This window comes from Taurulus bubalis (genome assembly GCF_910589615.1).
Source record: "Taurulus bubalis genome assembly, chromosome: 19".
NCBI classification, from domain to species: domain Eukaryota; kingdom Metazoa; phylum Chordata; class Actinopteri; order Perciformes; family Cottidae; genus Taurulus; species Taurulus bubalis.
Genome location: NC_136607.1, coordinates 10847229 through 10869156, shown reverse-complemented (window position 1 = coordinate 10869156; position 21928 = coordinate 10847229). Strand labels below are relative to the sequence as shown.

Genomic DNA, 21928 nt, shown 5'->3' with positions numbered 1-21928 from the left:
CTTATTACAACTACTTTTGTTTTGTTTTACATATATCTTTAAGATATATAATGAATACAAAATAAAAAGGTAGATTTATGCTGTGTTCTTTTATGTTGTGATTAGTTGCCTTACAAAAACAATCACTGTCAGTGAATTCATCTTCATTACTTTGTGTTTTAAAATGAGTATGTAAGCAGCATATGACTTAATAAACTGATCATTTTAAATGTATATGTTGTTTTGAGATCAATTATTGGTTGTGCAAACATACTATATTGATATTAATATCATCAGATCACTAAGAAGCATTTAGGACCGCAGGTTCACAAGCCTAATACCGATTGTCAATTTTTTAAATATTTTTGTATTATATCTATTACACATTCAACAATGGGTGTCCCTGCATGCAAAGATATAAATAATATACACAAATATATACATTTAGGCTTCATGCTGCAGTAGGTCATCAATGAAAAGTGCAATAGTCAATATCACATTTTGATAAAAATGTAATGTTTGAGATTAGCAGAATGTGACCATTGTCTCCCAAACAAATTACAAACTATACGAATTGGCAATGAACATACCTTTAACCAGCATCAACTGTGAGGACATAAATATAATGAATAAGACGTCAAGTATTTAAAATGCAGCAGTTATTTTCACAAACAGAATACATCCCATGATGCACCCTTTCTGCTTCATGGCAAATACAAAATGGAAACAAAAAAAATATATATCTCTCGCTCCCACACGCACACACACACACACACACACACACACACACACACACACACACACACACACACACACACACACACACACTAGGATGAACATATCTATTGGTATCCACAAAAATAGGAGGAAACATACGCACCCACAACCAAAGAAACATCATTACAGAACACGTGGAAAATACAATTACTTCATATTTATTTATTGTCATTTTGTTTGTCATTTGAAAAATCCTATCCAGTTGAGCCTAATTTAATCTTGGTGCCACATGTCCTACACATGTTGAAAAGTATTTTTGCTTCATTAATTTATCTTCACAAATGATTCATAACCACAAAAATATCACATTCTATTTTATTGCATTTTAGTACACAAAACATTTATGATGCACAGTCTATCAAATAAACTTTTTTGTTGAATTTCATTTCATGTTTTTTAACAAAACAAAACAATTTCAGAGGGAAAAAAGTGCTTTACAGGGATTTACCATCTCAATAAATACAAAGACATTGAGGTCTTGTTGGATCCTGTTCTTCACACAATGGCCATGGCACTAAAATACAGATGCACACTCTCTACCCCTTCCAATACACACACACATACACACACACACACACACACGTGCGCGCACACACACACACACACACACAAACACACACACACACACACACACACACACGTCTTACTATGTACAACCCCAGTCTGCTCATATTGTACCATGACACCAACACTCCATTTCCCTCTTTGTGCGAGAGACACACACACAAGGTGAACAACAATTGAAATGATAAATTAGTGACAATACAATTGTTTGGAAATATGAAAATATGTAACAAATTTTGTAGTTTGACTAGTATGCTCATCTCAGACTTCCTTTTGTTTCTGTCATGTGACATGATTGCCTAAAATCTGTTTTCTTCTTTAATTTAATTTAATTTAACAACACACAATTCCAGACATTGTGCATTGGGGTTTTCCTTCGTGATTAACAGTCAATATGCGGATTTTCTACCAATGGCAGATTTAAAATTCTCGTAATTTGTTCAACACAATATAATTTAAAAAAACACTCAATTCTTTGTTTTGAGATAAATTACAGGCTGAAATTTGAAAAAGCCGATTCAGTGCTGTAAAGTAGTAACAATTGAAACGATAAGGCACACAATGTTTCATCCTATAACCGCATTTCAGTGAAAATTTACCAAAAATGTAACAAGGAAGTTTTTGTTTTTTGAGATGTCACACAGTCACTTTGTCAATCCTAAAGAAAATATTCCAACAGTCAACTTATTTCATTTACATAAATGTTTCCTTCATGGTAGCTGAGAGAGAAGTGAGGGGTCTTACCTCTAATGTGGTCTACTGCGTGTGACGGGCCCACATGACAGTCACCCTTTAAGTCTCCCCCTCTTTGTTTATCTTCAGTATTCTGACATCGCCCAGGAGGCTTCCCTCCTGCTTCCTTGGTCAGTTTCATCGCTTTAAAACTTCCTCTATCAAATTGAGGATGAATTGGTGGAGCGGAGGATGCTGTACATATGAAGCAAAATGGGTCCTTTACGTGGTGAAAAATACAGTCAGTCATCAGTGGCTGCAGGTGGGATATTCCTGTCCTCAGGAAGAAAAATAACATAATGACGGATGTGTCGTAGTTCTTCCTCGTTTTTCCATTCCTCTTTCCTGGGCAAGGCTCCTGTACGATGTGTCTTTTCTCCAATCTGACTCCTGCGTGACCTCCGGGTCAGGTTCGCAGACTGCAGTGATGGAGATCAAGGGTGAGGATCCGGAGGTTTGGGGGTCATAAGGGTCGTAGTGGTGGAGCGCTAGCGGCTGAGGGGGAGCTGGGGAAGCGACATGGCCTGGTGGGGGAGACTCTGAGAGGTCAGCATGGAGAAGGGATGACCTGGAAAGCACACAAAAAAAACAGAAAAATCCTTTTAAAATAGTGAAAAAAAAGAAGATACTGCTTTAAAAGTACCTGCAAGTACTAACAAAAGCCAGAAGGTTTATTTGACTACACAAAGTACAACTCACTGTCGATATACCCGTGAAGGGCCACCATGCGCGCCCGCTCAGGACTTCCAAAGGGGGAGTAATGCAGCTCATCGGGCAGAGACGAGGGCATCCTGGACTGGAGGTGACCTGGAGGAGCCCCACCGTGCCCCTGGGGCGTGTGCTTTTTGTGTCTTGCTCTGCAGTTTTGAAACCACACCTATGAAGACGCAATGTAACCAGACATCATGTAGCTATATTCTTAAAAAACAAATATGTTGATTTATTACAAAAGTACAATTTTAAGAATCATAAATGACAGACAAAACATTGAGAATGTATTATTTATTATGAGTGTGATATACATGAACATTTTACTGTCATCTACTAGCAGTAAACGTAATCGTACCTTTCCTTATTTTATTCATGGTATGGCTGGATCAAGTCCTATGTTTGTGTGTTGCTCAATTATGCTATTTCAATACACCCAGCAACAACCGTGCCGTAATATAAGTAAATGAATTAGTAACAGAAGAAAGTGGATATCTCTGTACCGACCTGTATAACTCTCCTGCTGAGGCCCGTCATGTCGGCTAGTTTCTGTAGCGTCTGGGCATCTGGATTGTTATCTTGGGCAAACTGAGCTTGCATGATCTGCATATTGAGGCAAAGAATTAGCATGAAATCAAACGCTGCTGACATTTGATGATTACAGAGATCATTACACATCGGATTTAGGGTAAATGTGTATTTCAGAGTCCTGTGCATTTAGCTTCAAATTGTATTACAAACACAGTGACTTTAGGTTGAGACTGGTGCAATGTGTGTGTCTGACCTGTAGCTGTTCTGCAGTGAAGGATGTCCGTGCCCTTTTGGACGGTTTGGGCTGGCTGTCTTGTTCTGTTGGAACGGCTCCTTCTAATGTGATACCATTACCTGGAAAAACCCAACGGCAGACATGTGAGACGACAGACAAATGTGTTCAATAAGAACTTGAAATGGCCAAGATAGTCCCAGGAGATGTATTTGAACCACATAAGCAGACCTCTTGAACTCTTGTAACATGAGCACTGAGAAATTGTATAGAGAAGCAGGCCAGACATATTAAATGATCAATGATATGAGAAATGAGAACTTGTACATATTTTATATTCATGCAGTCTTCATTTGGCTTACAAATTCAGATAACCTCCGTTTGGGAGGACCCTTGAGCAAACATCTGGACAGCCACAGAGAAACCATTTGCCAGAGCCTGCTACTCACCACTCTCAGCCGCTCGTTTGAGGTTCTCCACCATGGTGTCGTAGTGGATCCTACACAGGACCTTGTCCTCCACCAAGCCAAACTCCTCTCCCGTGGACAACTGCCTCTTACACGAGTAGCACGCAAAACAAGCCAAGTGGTAAGCGTTTCCCCGGGCACGCCGCACCCAGTCGCTGGCGTATATCTGCCGCCCACAGCGGGCACACTTAGTACCAAACCTACTGTGAGGGAGAGAAAAAGAAAACAGAGGCAGAGGAGGAGAAACAGAATGAGGAATTAGTGCTCCATTGATTGGTTAAAAGCAACATTTCGGTAGAGAAAAACTGCTGCGGTCGATCATCTTTTAAATGTAATCTTAAAGCCATTCTAAGATCGTACATGTATTAAACATAATGAAATGAACATGCAAAGATGTGCTTTTCTTTTTGATTATTTTGTGAGAGCTGTAGTTGAAAATATGTGTTGTTATACTTGAGGTTTTGGCAGAGCTCAAAGGGTTTAAGGAAAGTAACTCTAGAGGAGGATGTAGCCTTCAGAAAGGACTCCTTACTGCGGCTGCAGGCTGAGCCTTGAATGCAAACAAACCAACACCTGCAATTTCCTGTATGATGCATGAGGGCCCTGACATGTACACATGCGCGCACACACACACACACACACACACACACACACACACACACACACACACACACACACACCGGGGAACAGAGCAACACACATGTAAGCCACGGTGGTTTTGCACACAGTGGAAGATGAAGAGAGACTTGGATGACATCACTCTAGATCGCCCCGCTGTAACTGATAGCAACAGTGAGGTCAGGCGGCATATAAACCTAAACCACCTGACTTACTGATCTGAATGGGTGGATGAAAGATAAATGGACGTTATGGAAAGAGAGAGGCTGTGTGCAGGGAACGGGTTAGTCAGCAAATGGGTTAAGACTATTCCTAAATTGGCTGAAAACAAGATATGAATGTCTAAAATAAGTATTTGAATATGTATAAATGTGGACAGAATGAGTGTAATACGAAGGACAAAGAGGATAAAGACAAAGACAAAATCAACACATAGATTTAAATACCCCAATATTCCTAATCTTTCCAGACGTGTGAGTCCCTCTCACATTTTACTTGACTTCGCTGCCTTGTCTGTGGCACTCAGCCACATTCACATTTAATCCCAAGATATAAATCATTTTAAATGGGTCACAAAGACATAGTTGTTTTTTTTAAAGGCTGAAAATAGCTGAGAATAGTTCCCTAAAACTACTGAGCACTGCATTTTTTTGGAAAACATTTCCCAAACAATAGTGAACAATGCATTTATGGGGACTATTTTCAGCTGCACATTAGTATTCACAGCAGCAGGACTGTGTAGAACTGACTCTATATAAACGGCAGTGTCCATGTTCATCGTGTCATGTGACCCATTAATGTGTTTATAATAGTTATGTTACAACAATGTAGGTCTGCGGCAGAGAGGAATAAGATACATCAGGCTTCGGCTACACAGTTACTTTGGGTCTTTGAATGGGATTTTGTGGAAAATACAAACAATATATCACTATTCTCCTTTAACTGAGATTGTGTTCACTGAGCAGCTGCACTGAGGAGTATCCAAAAAGACTCCACTTTAATACAACGGAAATATTATATACATTTTCTGTTTTACACCACAACCAAAAGACATTAAGCCCCTCATTTAAGAGCACATTGTTGGGTTTAATGGGTATAAAACGCTTTACATTTGAGATGTCATGGTTAGGTTAAGAGCCATTGTTCGGGTCAGCAGCTGCCAATTCTGGTGAAGGAGGCAGGATTTGTAAGCAGCCTCCGAGGAAGCGCCGCCGCAGGGGTAAAACTGGGGGCAAGAAGCACAACGGCGAACTGGTTTCTGCTCAAATTAGGAACATTTCCATATTGATGGGATTGTTTTTGTCAAACAGGCACTGACACAGATCTTCAGAGCTGATGGCTGACTCAACGTTTTCACGTTCCTGCGACATGTTTCTTCTTTACGCTGCCTGATGCCAGCAGAGCAGAACGTACACACAAGCACAGCATCCCAAACATGAGTCAAATTCAAAGAGCTGTCAATAGTTGAAAGGTATGGCGGAGGCAAGAACCGGTGAGGGCATGATGAAAAGAATAGACATGGAGGGAGAGAGTAAGTGGCTGAGGGAAATAGCAAAGTAGACAGCGGCGATGGCAGAGAGAGAGAGCAGGGGGACGGAGAGCACGAGGGTTGCCAAGTGAGTGGGTTTGGCATCGTATCAGTGCACTCAAGTCCACTCTATCTGGGATGAAAGCATACGATAGCCCTGACATCCCACAAACTCGTACCCCTCCTCGTGTATATGAGCTTGGTGGCCAGAAGTTACATTTTTCTGCTGTATTATGGTGGAGAATATTTATAGGTAATCATCAAATGCCTCCCCAGTTTGAAGATCCGCCTCTTTTCTGTCTCATTCTGCATCTGTTTGCCGTCCTAGTTTGTATTATCACTGTCAGTTAACGTAACAATGTCAAAATTACAAACAACAAAACCTGCATCTACAGCACCAGGCCTGGCGTAACTCATAACAAACACATTGAGTTCAGCACTAGAGCCGTGAGACCACGAGTCTTTGAGGCGACCGTGAAATAAAATTAGCTGGCGTGGCACTTAAAGAGAGCTTAAGTTGTCACAGATATGTGCAACTTAACCAACAAACCTCTTACAACCCAATAAAGCCGTTCCGGAGACAAATCAACTCCTTGGCTTACTGTACTGTGTGTGTGTGTGTGTGTGTGTGTGTGTGTGTGTGTGTGTGTGTGGGTGTGTGTGTGTGTGAGTGTGTGTGTGTGTCTGTGTGAGTGAGTGTGTGTCTGTGTGTATCATTTCAGATTGTTATGGAGAATTCCAGGCTGTTTCGACAGTAAAAGAGGAAAACATTGTGGAACATTGCGGTTAATATGGCATGACAGCTTGTCAGTTTCATGCTCCGAGACAGAACCCAGAAAAGCTGCAAATCATCCCATGTTTTAACCCCCTCCTCCTCCTCTTCCTCCTCCTCCTCCTCCTCCATCTTCCTCTCCTCGGACCCCTCCCTCCCTCGACCCTGTCTTTTTTTTTTGTATCTCGTTTTGTCTTTGTACCAAAAACCTGGTGTTTATTTTGGAGCGATGTCAATCCTCATGGCCCCCCTGCATTACTCACAAAAGGGAAAATTACACCGCATAACTCCCGTTACCCTCAGACCTCTCCTATTTGCTCCCCTTCTTTCGTCTAATCTTTACTTTTTTTCCCTCCAGTAATTCACCTGCTGCTGAAAGAGTGGTTTGAGGAGGTACACATTTTTTGGATTATTTCTGATGTGCTATGAGAAGACTATAATCTCTATTAGATTTGTCCTGAGAGAGTTATTGTGGTTTTAGGACGTGAGGTTCCTGTTTGGCCGTTGGGGAATCTATGATGGGGAAGTGATGTAAATACTACAGAAAACATCTTTTAACAGATTTAAAACAGTATCAGGCTTATTAACCATATTAACCCTGCACGAGAGAAACCTTGACGTTCTCATTCTCTGTCCTTTGAGACTGCAGTAACTGTGAACAACAGTTTTCTTTGTAATCTTGTAATATTATATTGTACTGCGTTGACTCTCTTTATTTAAATGTGAAGCATTGTGTGACAGATGTCTGATTATAATTTCAATTAATTCAGTTTTTTATAAAACTCAAATCATCCGCTATCAGTTACTCGACTTTGTTGCTATGGAGACCCAATCAGCTAACCACAGTGGGTTGATGAATAATTAAGTGTGGCTTCAGCTAGAGGGGTCATAGACCCCTATAGCAAAGCGCACTTTATATTATTGCTCGGGCTTATTATTATTAAGTGTGGCTTCAGCTAGAGGGGTCATAGACCCCTATAGCAAAGCGCACTTTATATTATTGCTCGGGCTTATTATTATTATTCTTCTTATTCCGCCAAACTTTGGACCGTATCTTCTCCCACAGCGTTGCCCGCACATGCGTAAAAAATACATCAAAACGTGCGGCCCGATCGGGAATCGTGAGCTATGACTTTTCTAAGAGATTCGACCAGCCATTTTCCCGAAAAGTGCGAAAAACGGCGAGAAATTGTCCCATTCACTTGACTGGGGTTTCGGACTGAAGAGAGCAAAAAAACATACATCTTTGTGCCCACAGTGACTCGCCATAATGTATCGTAGAGAAATGATTTAAAGTTTAAAACGTTGACAAAAGTCTGGAGTTTATTTGCCCAATTGGGCATTTTTTGATAGCTAGCACAGTTTTCATGTAATTATTGTTCAAGTTTAGGAAAATGTGGGAACCATTTCAGAGTTTACAATGGGTGTGTGTGGGGAAGGTTAGAGCTGTGATGTCATCGCTAGAGCACGAGGAGCTGTGTCCTAAACAACCTTTTTGTATTTGTATTTTGCCATTCACTCCACAATATTGACTTTTGAGGCATAATTTATATATGAAAACGTTGGAAATATTGTGCCGGTGGTACACATGAGTCGTGGAATCCAACAAATGTATACTGTTTTGTCAGCAAGCCTGAAAGCGACATGAAGACCGGCCAAGTGCTCCATTAACCTCCATGTTAAATCGGACCACAATTTTCTCTCATGACGGAAACGTGAGCACTTTTCAAACTGAATTTACGCTCTCATTTCTAAATCCTTACAAATATTTAAGTAGACGGAAACGTTCGCAGAAGTCTTGTGCTTCTCATGATGTCATTATTTTCGTGATGGGATCCATGGTTGTCTGTCAAATACACTAGTTTGAAAGTTAGTTTTTTCATTAAATCAACTCTCCTGTCTCTCTCTCAGTGAACACCATGGCAACGGTGACACGCACACACGCGCAGGAGGAACTGTCAGTTGGTCAGCTGACACTTGACTGTTTGTGCTTCCCATGATTTCATTATTTTCGTGATGGGATGGGATTCATGGTTGTCTGTCAAATACAATAGTATTATTTCTTGGTGTAACCACACCTCCCTACTCAATTCTGCGCCCTACCTCGAATAATGGCCCATCTTCATTACCTACACTTACACCGGTTTCAAGACACAAATAAACGCCTCTTAACTTCTTTTCTTTCATATGCTTCCTCTTATTAAACACTTAAACAAGCTTAAGACTCATAGACACGGTTTAAACATCCTAATATTACCAATAAGGCACACAAATAGACATTTTAGACCATTAATAACGTCCTCTGTCAGACGCTCATGAGCCACACCCACGGTTTTCCCGCCTTATGCAAATGAGCTGCACCCACAGAGACTTTCACCCAGACCCCTGCAAAGAGCTCCTCTCCCCTCCTCCTATTCTAATTAATGTTAAATATAAACTAATCTCTAAATCCTTGAACTTATTCAATCCCCTTGGCTTTTATTCAAGTTCAGGAACATAGAAATCCACTACAGAGCTGTGTCCTAAACAACCTTTTTGTATTTGTATTTTGCCATTCACTCCACAATATTGACTTTTGAGGCATAATTTATATATGAAAACGTTGGAAATATTGTGCCGGTGGTACACATGCGTCGTGGAATCCAACAAATGTATACTGTTTTGTCAGCAAGCCTGAAAGCGACATGAAGACCGGCCAACTGCTCCATTAACCTCCATGTTAAATCGGACCACAATTTTCTCTCATGACGGAAACGTGAGCACTTTACAAACTGAATTTACGCTCTCATTTATAAATCCTTACAAATATTTAAGTAGACGGAAACGTTCTCAGAAGTCTTGTGCTTCTCATGATGTCATTATTTTCGTAATGGGATTCACGGTTGTCTGTCAAATACAATAGTTCAAAAGGTTGTTTTCTCATTAAATCCACAGTTCAGTCTCCTGCTCTGTGACAGTGTCACACCTGTTTTAAGTTAGCCAATCAGGGCTGTCACCACGACAACCGGTGATACAAACGCAGGAGGAGCCAACTGACGTTGGTCAGCTGACATCCAAGACACTCTATTTTAAACTCTACAAAAAACGTTTCACACACATTCTTATATATCATACATTAGACTTAGACACACACACACACACAGAATTATCACAAAACGATTGACTGTGTGTGTCTATGTGCGCCCGCGTGTGTGTGCGCGCACGTTTTTTGACCCCAGAAAGTTGGTGAGTGAGGAGATACAACTTGGATCGACCTTTCACCCAATGAGTCTGTTGTTGCTGGGGAAAAATGGACAACACAACGAATCCGATTAGGCTCCTCCCATAGAAGAAGTCTGATTGGCTCTTTTTTATTTGGCTTTCGGTTAAGGATTTTTTTTTTCATTGTGTAAAAAACTACGTTTTTCACCCTCTCAAAGAAAGTCATTTGATCTGATAATTCTGAAGGTGGCTGAGGTTATTGAGGTTATTGTGTTATTGAGAGATGTGTTACCTCAATAACACATCTCACTACCGGTAATGTATACATATTGCGACGTCTTACGGCAGTAGTAGCCACACTTTCAAAATTTCTTGTGAAATTTTCTAGTTATTATTATTCTTCTTATTCCGCCAAACTTTGGACCGTATCTTCTCCCACAGCGTTGCCCGCACATGCGTAAAAAATACATCAAAACGTGCGGCCCGATCGGGAATCGTGAGCTATGACTTTTCTAAGAGATTCGACCAGCCATTTTCCCGAAAAGTGCGAAAAACGGCGAGAAATTGTCCCATTCACTTGACTGGGGTTTCGGACTGAAGAGAGCAAAAAAACATACATCTTTGTGCCCACAGTGACTCGCCATAATGTATCGTAGAGAAATGATTTAAAGTTTAAAACGTTGACAAAAGTCTGGAGTTTATTTGCCCAATTGGGCATTTTTTGATAGCTAGCACAGTTTTCATGTCATTATTGTTCAAGTTTAGGAAAATGTGGGAACCATTTCAGAGTTTACAATGGGTGTGTGTGGGGAAGGTTAGAGCTGTGATGTCATCGCTAGAGCACGAGGAGCTGTGTCCTAAACAACCTTTTTGTATTTGTATTTTGCCATTCACTCCACAATATTGACTTTTGAGGCATGATTTATATATGAAAACGTTGGAAATATTGTGCCGGTTGTACACATGCGTCGTGGAATCCAACAAATGTATACTGTTTTGTCAGCAAGCCTGAAAGCGACATGAAGACCGACCAACTGCTCCATTAACCTCCATGTTAAATCGGACCACAATTTTCTCTCATGACGGAAACGTGAGCACTTTACAAACTGAATTTACGCCCTCATTTATAGATCCTTACAAATATTTAAGTAGACGGAAACGTTCTCAGAAGTCTTGTGCTTCTCATGATGTCATTATTTTCGTGATGGGATCCATGGTTGTCTGTCAAATACAGTAGTTTGAAAGTTAGTTTTTTCATTAAATCAACTCTCCTGTCTCTCTCTCAGTGAACACCATGGCAACGGTGACACACACGCACACACGCGCAGGAGGAACTGTCAGTTGGTCAGCTGACACTTGACTGTTTGTGCTTCTCATGATTTCATTATTTGCGTGATGGGATGGGATTCATGGTTGTCTGTCAAATACAATAGTATTATTTCTTGGTGTAACCACACCTCCCTACTCAATTCTGCGCCCTACCTCGAATAATGGCCCATCTTTATTACCTACACTTACACCGGTCTCAAGACCCAAATAAACGCCTCTTAACTTCTTTTCTTCCATATGCTTCCTCTTATTAAACACTTAAACAAGCTTAAGACTCATAGACACGGTTTAAACATCCTAATATTACCAATAAGGCACACAAATAGACATTTTAGACCATTAATAACGTCCTCTGTCAGACGCTCATGAGCCACACCCACGGTTTTCCCGCCTTATGCAAATGAGCTGCACCCACAGAGACTTTCACCCAGACCCCTGCAAAGAGCTCCTCTCCCCTCCTCCTATTCTAATTAATGTTAAATATAAACTAATCTCTAAATCCTTGAACTTATTCAATCCCCTTGGCTTTTATTCAAGTTCAGGAACATAGAAATCCACTACAGAGCTGTGTCCTAAACAACCTTTTTGTATTTGTATTTTGCCATTCACTCCACAATATTGACTTTTGAGGCATAATTTATATATGAAAACGTTGGAAATATTGTGCCGGTGGTACACATACGTCGTGGAATCCAACAAATGTATACTGTTTTGTCAGCAAGCCTGAAAGCGACATGAAGACCGGCCAACTGCTCCATTAACCTCCATGTTAAATCGGACCACAATTTTCTCTCATGACGGAAACGTGAGCACTTTACAAACTGAATTTACGCTCTCATTTATAAATCCTTACAAATATTTAAGTAGACGGAAACGTTCTCAGAAGTCTTGTGCTTCTCATGATGTCATTATTTTCGTAATGGGATTCACGGTTGTCTGTCAAATACAATAGTTTGAAAGGTTGTTTTCTCATTAAATCCACAGTTCAGTCTCCTGCTCTGTGACAGTGTCACACCTGTTTTAAGTTAGCCAATCAGGGCTGTCACCACGACAACCGGTGATACAAACGCAGGAGGAGCCAACTGACGTTGGTCAGCTGACATCCAAGACACTATTTTAAACTCTACAAAAAACGTTTCACACACATTCTTATATATCATACATTAGACTTAGACACACACACACACACAGAATTATCACAAAACGATTGACTGTGTCTGTCTATGTGCGCCTGCGCGCACGTTTTTTGACCCCAGAAAGTTGGTGAGTGAGGAGATACAACTTGGATCGACCTTTCACCCAATGAGTCTGTTGTTGCTGGGGAAAAATGGACAACACAACGAATCCGATTAGGCTCCTCCCATAGAAGAAGTCTGATTGGCTCTTTTTTATTTGGCTTTCGGTTAAGGATTTTTTTTTTCATTGTGTAAAAAACTACCTTTTTCACCCTCTCAAAGAAAGTCATTTGATCTGATAATTCTGAAGGTGGCAGAGGTTATTGAGGTTATTGTGTTATTGAGAGATGTGTTACCTCAATAACACATCTCACTACCGGTAATGTATACATATTGCGACGTCTTACGGCAGTAGTAGCCACACTTTCAAAATTTCTTGTGAAATTTTCTAGTTATTATTACAACACACACGCACACACACACACACACACACACACACACACACACACACACACACATGCACACATCTCGCCCACAGAGTTCCCTACATACGTGGACTCTGGTTACACTGTCAGTATCCCAGGGTGCCCCTGATTAGTGCAGCAATGCAACTTCCTGTGTGGCCTGCAGCTCACGGACGAGGATGATGTTTCTACGGAGGGAGGCGAGGGGGGTCAGGGGAGGAGGCTGATAAAGAAATGGTTTGCGTGTGTGTGTGTGTGTGTGTGTGTGTGTGTGTGTGTGTGTGTGTGTGTGTGTGTGTGTGTGAGAGCAAGCCCCTGAGGCCTGACATGGGTTTGAGAGGCACAGCATGGGCTCTGTTCTGCGCCCCCTATCCCGACATACACACACCACCTTCCTCCCCCCTCCCCATACACACACACACACACACACACACACACACACACACACACACACACACACACACATATATGGAGGGAAACCCACTCTGATTTCCTGCTATTACGCCCCATTAAAGCAACTGTCAGTCCAAAGCCAGATGAGAGGCTGACACAGATGAGGAAATATCTCCAGAGGTTTGAACTCAGCCTAGAGGATCTGGACTCGCTGTGGTGTTTAGTCGAGTATAAATCTGGCCTAAACCCAGATTACATTTTATATTTACAGTGGTAACCATTGTAGGCTACAGGCCCTGGTCCTGCAGCAGAGCTTCACTGTTGCTGCAAGGTTTTCTAAATCATTTTTCCAGAGTGACCACGGATATTAAATGAAAACCTACACATATTATTATGTAAATGAGGATTGTTCTGCAGAGATTGTAACCATATTGAGTATAGATTTGCAAAATGTGTAACAGTTTGACCTTTGGTATATTTACTATTTGATTGACTATTAAATCAAATGTATTATGACTTTGCTTGACATTTTTATCTGTACAGTCTCTCATCACAAAGTAATACCACTGATAGGAATTAAACTATTTTGAATTCTGTGTTTTTCGTCTTACGATCGGGTTTATGACCCATATTTTCAAAACGGTGGTTGGAAATGTCCATGTTTGAAACGTCTACAGCAAGCTATGCATAAAAACCTGCATTTTACACCATTCATTAAAATAAACAATGGCTATACTGCCTTACAAGTGCAGAGAGCAGTAACTACACAACCCGGGAAGTTAACATTTTTAGAATAACTTGAAGTTCCAAGGTGACTTTCTCAAACTAAAAGACCTTAATTTACACCCACAGAGTCTACAAACAAATTACGTTCTTAGTGTTCTTGTCTATTTGAACAAAATAATCTTAACTACAGTATATGGGATTTAAATGTATTTCACTGGAGTCTACTCTGCTAAGCAAGGCTCTGATTCAGGCCTCTATCTTTTATTTCTCTCTCCATTGTGACTACAGGCGAAAGCAAAAGATCATAAAGGTGTAAAAAAAACGCATCTTTGAATTGAACTCCATGAAAGTCCCCCCCCAAACATCATCACACCCCCAAACCACAGGACTATGGCTGGGATAGTTTTGAATAAGGAAATGTGCAATAACAGTTCACGTGCAAATATATCTTTACAAAGTGTAGCAGCTGGATATGCCACCTATTGTTTTATTAATAGGTCACTTCTACTGATGTTGTTAATACTATGGCAGGAGAACATGTGATTGTGTTTAAGAGCTGCACAGCAAATGTAATTGTCCAGTGTGTGCAATGACAATGAAGACATTGTGTTTGCTTATATTTTAATTATTATCAATATGCAAAAAGATAGTGAACTCTACGTGTACTGCTGCACACAGGTTGACATACCACCGCTGCATGTATGTAATCTGTAGTGTGCCTTCACATGTAATATGCAGTAATGTAATGGCACATTTATCACTATCTCTATGATAACTAAGGCATGCTTTTTAATCACAATAACTGTATTTCATATAAGTATAGGACACCTGCTCCACTCATTACTATGTATAATGTGCTGACATATTTTAAATCCTCTCCACGTGTTTAATACTGGCTCAGAGTCCAGTGAGCAGCGTCGAGGACGAGAGGGCTTAATGGGAAGGAGCATTTAAATGGGGACGGGTCAGGTAAAATATTATTAGAATGTGGCAGAACAAACACAAAAATCTCCATTTTGTGAAAGAAATTATCAAAATGATTGGCAGCTGCTGGACATATATAAATAAACAGACTTCTCGGTGTGTATTTGTGTGTGTGTCAGCGTGTAAGTGTGTGTCAGCGTGTGCACGTTTTTCAGAGTTAGAAATGGAGGCAATGTGTACAGTGCATTCTTGCTAATATGTAAATGTTTCATAATCATGTTTTTCATATTTAGGCGCGTGGCCATGTGTGCACATGTCTGTTTTATCTGTGTGTGTGTGTGTGTGTGTGTGTGTGTGTGTGTGTGTGTGTGTGTGTGTGTGTGTGTGTGTGTGTTTTTAGTTTGGATAGAAGTTACATTCAGGACAGAAACATGCTGACCAGGCACTCGGGGCAGTCTAATTGCTGGTCTGGAGGCCCGAGGGTCTGGGCTGGAGGACGACTAATTGCTGGTGATTATAAACCTCAGAGCGGTGGCTTGGTGTCAGGTTTCAATCAGACAAACACCAAAGCTCACACACAGCTCCAAGCAGTCAGACATGTGCACACACAAACTGATGTGCACAGTGCATGTAGGTCCATACTATATATCCACCAGCTCCAGGCTACAGTACAGAATTTTATATGCTGCTAGTGTGAACCCCATTTCACCTCAGATACCACACACACACACACACACACACACACACACACACACACACACACACACACACACACACACACACACATATGGACTCCACACACACATAGTAAAAGAAGTGAACTAAACAAACACAAATGTATGTATTGAATTATTGAATGAATGCAACTGGTAAATGCACCCTTGAATTACAATAAATCAACATAATCTCTCTCTCTCTCTCTCTCTCTCGCTCTCTCTTTCTCAAAGAGCATACTGAATTTTACCCAAGTGCCTGCATGCATGTGTCTATGTATGTTTTAGTATTTGTTTATTTACTGTACCTCCATTCCATTTTGCATGAAAATAAAAAGAAATGTGGAGTATGACACAGATCTGTAAAATAGTATTATTTATTGAATCTGATGACAGAATTAATTATTATTATTTGTATTATTATTGCTGTTGTTGTTTTATTTACATTTTGCTTTGTTTGGTTCTCTGAAAATGAATTATTAAGCACACATGTGATATGTTGAAGACAAATTCTTCCATTTTCATATCATATGGATGATGAGGCGCCCTATCGATGTACAGTAGAAGTACATTATAATATAATTGAGTCTTTTTCCTCTCTGTTTTAAGAGTTTGTGTTGCACTAAGTGGTTTATTTGCCTATAGGGGCCGACTAAACTCAGATAGCTGCGCGGTCAAACGGGCATTTCCGGTGATTTCCGTTTGTTTAACATGTCCCTCTCGAAGTGATAAAACAGCCACCGCGCGCTTCGTGGCACGTGGTGCATTAACGACGTGTTGATAAGTCAAAGACTGCGATCGCTGCTGTGGTCAGAAACACCCTCCTCCCGAAACACAGCCTATAACATACAACACGAGGCTGCGTTTATAAGATGAAGCACATACTTGATTCTGCGAGGCTCGCTGTGCATTTTTCTTTTTGTAGCTACTGGACATGTTATGTTTTGGATAGCCATAATAAAGTGCGGATCGTTCAACTCGACTATTATTGTTGTTACAGACTTTGAGACGTTTTTAAAAAAGGGTCTTTCAAGAACACACAAGGCAACCCGCATCCATCTCAGCGGAAGAGAGAGAGAGAGAGAGAGAGAGAGAGAGAGAGAGAGAGAGAGAGAGAGAGAGAGACGTGTTGGCAGAGGAGACGTGGTATTTTGAAAACACGGTCATAAACTTACCCTACCTGAAATAATCCATTTTACAGAAGATCTCTTTGTTTTTGATGTAGCAGCTGCTGTGCTGACGTAGCGACGTCCTGCAGACAGAACACTCCAGACAGCGCACGTGCCAGATCAGGTTGTTCACCTGTAAAAGAGACAGCATCCATGTCAAGCTGATGATGGATCGCTGCATTAATGCCTCCCAGTGCGTCCATGGGGCTGAGTATCAGATATGACAACATGTATTTCCATCAACATTAATTCATTAGGCTTATGCCCAACTCAAATTGACGTGTATCCTCGAAATTCGTCAAGATATTAAAACATAAAAAGGTCCATATCTTACAGTGAGTTTATATCGTGGCTTATTACCATTTACTCAATGTTAGTGAGTTTTAGTGAGTAGGTGGTGCCAAACTGGTTTTTGTAATAATAAGCCCTTTGGGGTTTGCTTAGAACTTAAATAATTAGCCCGTAAAATGACTCTTCGTTTTTCCTAAGTAATATTTGCTGCAGAAACGCATGCATTCTTAATATTGAGAAATAGCAAGAGCATCCTGCTAAGGCCTTGGATAATATTTTCTGGCACTGAGTGTAATATTTTAGTTTAACAGCAATTATGATAGAAATGTATCAAATTGAAAAAAGCAAATAATAATAGTCAAGTGCTGAAAATAAGTGACTAATTTGCACAAAAAAACTCATTGTCGATAACAACGCCATTTCGCTTCCTGAACCAATACAAAATATTCAAAATATTATTATTCAAAGTTGGCCTAATTATTTTGTCGAGAGAGGTCATGAAGGCTGCCCACAATAAACTAGAGAATGTATGTATATATCTAAATGCAATCATGTTCATTTTAGAATATCGTTTTATTATGGTGATTGTATTTAACAAGGCATAATTCATCATAACCATTTTAGGACGTTTTAAATAAATAAAAAACGACGTATTAGCTGACAAACATTTATGTACAGCATCGGCCATGTGAAATTTGCAAATATGCACAAAAATAGAAGGGAAAATAAATACAAATAAAAAACACAATATGACTATCAATAATATAAACCAAATAAAATGCTGCATAAAATAGTTTTTAATGTATAATATTAGTTCATATGAGCAATAAGGATATATGTATTTATTTACAGCTACATCATTTTTTTCAGAAAAAAACTGTCTTTTTAGAATAACGTTTGAAACTAGTATTGGATAAGATATCCTAATAGAACGAGACTTCGACACTAAAACAAAAGTCAATTCACACTTCCAGGATACACAATTGCGCGCGAGGGAGGTCTGTTCTGGTTCTAAGAAGCGGGCGCACGCGACAAGTCAGGGCGCAGTGACAGTGAAACTGGAAAAGAGAAACAAATGAAAACATGTTGTATCTGCGCTTTATCTGGATGACGAACCCACTACGGTGCAGATAACAGGGCAATCATTTAGAGACATGTTTTGTATCAAGCCAAAGGATTGATGTATTTTGTATTTTTTACAACTAAGAAATAAATATACTTATAATATATATATATATATATATAATTATTTATAACAATATGTTTTGGTCGATATGTATAGTAATGTGCGCTAATTATGTCTTATTCTTGTTATTTATTTATATCTGGGTTGTATTAAGTGCACATTGTAAAATAAGAACCCCTAAAGTTGTCCAGGCCTTCTGTCCACAGCGTAACACAGCAGGCCTGTCCAAACCAGAACAGGACCGAGTCAACATGGCACCCTTCTCCTGCGCGACAAGTCATTTGCTGTTAACGTGAAGCCAGCGAAGCAAAAGAGAGAAGGCTAAACAAATAAACACCGCAGAAAAAAATAGTCCCTGCATGCTCCGACCGGTCGGGCGTGTTCCAGCCTGTTTACCGCTTTATAGCCGGCTTCTCACCTTCAGCAAGTATCGGTCCGCGATCTCCTGCCCGCAGCTGGTGCACACGTTCTTCCCGCCGTTGGACGGAACCGAGCTGATGGTGGAGGCCGGCGAGCACGCGGAGGGAGTGGACGGAGTGCTGGGGGACGAGCGGGTGTCCTCCCGCTCCATGTTGGACCGCTGGGATTCTCCGTCCGAGTGAGACTGCAAGAGGGCAACCAGTTACAGCTCAGTGACACACATGTAATCCTTCACAGTGGCAGTTTCATGAAAGTATAGGTCGATATCAATGCGCGGAGTAGCTCACACACGTAAAACAGCCTGCAATGCACGCGCCAAACAGACATTAAAAGCAGTTACACGTCGGCATTAAGGCTCTCACCATTGGCGCGTGTTTAGAGTCCACACTGCAGCGCGAGGCTCCCGGTGCACTCTGATGCTCGGTGGAGATCACCTATAAGACAACGTTCAGTAAACGGCAAGTCTTCATCACTTCTCCCGTCTCAGAAATCCTCGGGAGACATTTGCACACCGCTCTTCAAGGCTGCTCCTATATAAAGTGGTTAAAACCACTAAAAGGGCCCCCGCAACAAAAGGCACATTTTAATGAAGCTATTTCAATTTGGATTGATTTTGTCCCTGCCCTTAACCCGCGCCTCTCGGAATAATAGTATTTTCTTCGCAATCCAGGACACGAGAGTGGAGAGGGGGGGAAAAAAGTACCTGTAATTACAAATAGCTTGAACCGCTGTATGGATAAGAGGGACCCGGAGTGTCAATTTCAACTGTCAATCAGAGAAAGGCAACGGGTCACCCAAAGAATTGCAAATTTGATTTTTAATGGCTGTAATTAAAATCTAATTCTTCTCGGGCGAACTGGCAGCGCTCGAGAGGCTCGCGGACCGCAAATCACGCTATTCATAACAGAGAGGCGCGTGCCTCTTCACAGCGGCTGGCGCGTGCAGCTGATCTCAGTACACAAGCCGTGATTCTTGTGACATCACAGAGAGACCAAACAAAACGCACACAGGCTGCAAATAAACTGCACTTTTTTTTGTCTTTTTCTCTTTTTTTTGCAACAGCAGTTAGATCCACTGAGCGCTCAAGAAACAAGACAACCCGTTTGGTAAATTTAAATAATTTCACATGAGGCTATATGGCATTGTTATACTACAAATCGCTTACTGTACGTCATCACATATTAAACTAATTCAATCTAAAGCAAACAGTTGAAGGCCCACGCCATAAGTGAGGTTCGTCTCCAATTTGGACCTTTTACGCACACAGTTGAAGTTCAGCCGTTTCCAAAGTGTTAGTACCTTCTTGGTGGGGATTCCTTCGGACAGAATATTATTTCCCTCTGAGAGAGGGGACAAAACTTCATTTTTCCAGTACATGAACCCCTGGAGTCTCACAGCGTTCAGTGTCTCCAAACTCGGCGCGTAAAACCAGAAGACTCGGCGATTGGCGTCAAAACTTGTACCATCCGTACCCGCGCATGGATTCGGGTGTAACTGGCGCACAGCTTTGTTTTTAACACAAAATGTTCTCTCTCTCTCTCTTTCTCGCTCTCTCTCTCTCTCTCCCACTCTCTCTCTCTTGCTCTCTCTCTCTCTTTTAAAACGCTGCTGTGCGCGACGATCTGACTGCTGCTGACACAAACTGCAGAAGTTATGAAGCTACACGCAGAGGCGAGGAGTTGCTTGCTGCTCCTCGGAGAGCCTCATTTAGAACAGGACGAGTTCTTCCTTTCCTCGTTTCCTCCTCTCTGGACTTTTTTGGGAAGGAGTCTGACTACAGGAAGTGAATCAAATTGAGGGGCTGGCAGCTTTTACTCCAATGCTGAATTCATAGGTGCAGGGATAGAAGTCGGCGGGTGCGCAGAGGAGCAGAGTGTCTCTGCGGAGTGAAAGTTGGTGCCTTCTAGTTAAAGAAGGGGGAGGTGGAGAAAGACTTTCATTCGCGTGAGAAGGGTGGACACACTTTGGAACCGTTATGACAGAAACTTACTCAAACTGCTGCTGTTTGATATCTCAGGCATATTTAGCTGCTGCCAGACCCCCCCCCCCCCCCAAAAAAAAACAATGTTAATTATAGCTATTTATATAATTGCCATTTATTTGCTACTTGTAATATACAATTAAAAATAACGCAATGATTATGTATGTACTCCGGTATATAAACAGACCTTTTTTACACACAGTGTCTCCACATATATTTTGGGTTATACCCTATATTCAAGCTCAGTCTACACCAGAACTAAACAAATAATGATGCCTCAAAATACACACAAAAATAAGCCAAATGGATTCAATCAAATATAACCTCATTGTAAAATATAATGTATTCCATTCCAGTGGTGTAATCAGTTATCTCCTCACCGTATGTAATGCCCATTGTCCTCATCCTCGCCTTTTTATAGGCAATTAAAAACAGTTTTCGTTATATTAATTCAACATATTTAAATTCCGTATGCTGTGTAAATATAAATGTGTGGTTAATATTTTGCAGGGCAGACCAACTAAAGAATAACATAATTAAAATGTAAAGAGAATGTACGTATTGAAAGAAAAAAGCTAGGTTGTATTTTAATCCAAATAGGTCTTTATTTTGTGTGTTTAATTATGTTTAGGCTAAATAAACCAAACAAAGAGAACAATTGTGAATGGTATATATGTTTAATTCATGTAGAGTAGAGGATCTGATGCAGATGAAACAAAAATGCAACGAGTACTTTAACGAAAGGGAAGCAGATGATTTCACACCGGTTCAGCACACCGACGTGTCAATCTGGCTAAAGATCCAGCAATGATCTGAACATCTGGGCAGAAATATCTAATTTAAAATAAACCAGTCCGAAGAGAATTTGAAATATTTAACCAATTGAAATCAGGCCTTTCAATTAAAATAGATAAATACACACGTTAAAAAATATATTAATTTGATCTAATTGGCATTTCTTCAGTCGGATAATTTTACAATAAGAAAGACATTTAAAGAAAATGCTGATTGATGTCAAGAGGTAGGATTTGATTGGTTCGTTGCGCAC

The 21928-nt window shown here is 40.6% G+C and overlaps 1 protein-coding gene across 1 annotated transcript; it reads right to left on the bottom strand.

Moving 5' to 3' along the window:
* Window positions 1–2540: 2540 nt before the first annotated feature.
* Window positions 2541–20276, bottom strand: lhx6a (LIM homeobox 6a; the record flags this gene model as incomplete). The annotated part of the gene is made up of 9 exons (XM_079234682.1): window positions 2541–2620; window positions 2752–2929; window positions 3268–3363; window positions 3545–3645; window positions 3973–4193; window positions 17014–17135; window positions 18898–19083; window positions 19262–19333; window positions 20199–20276. 9 exons carry the CDS (start codon window positions 20274–20276, stop codon window positions 2541–2543), a joined length of 1134 nt encoding a protein of 377 aa, XP_079090808.1.
* Between the last annotated feature and the right edge of the window lie 1652 nt (window positions 20277–21928).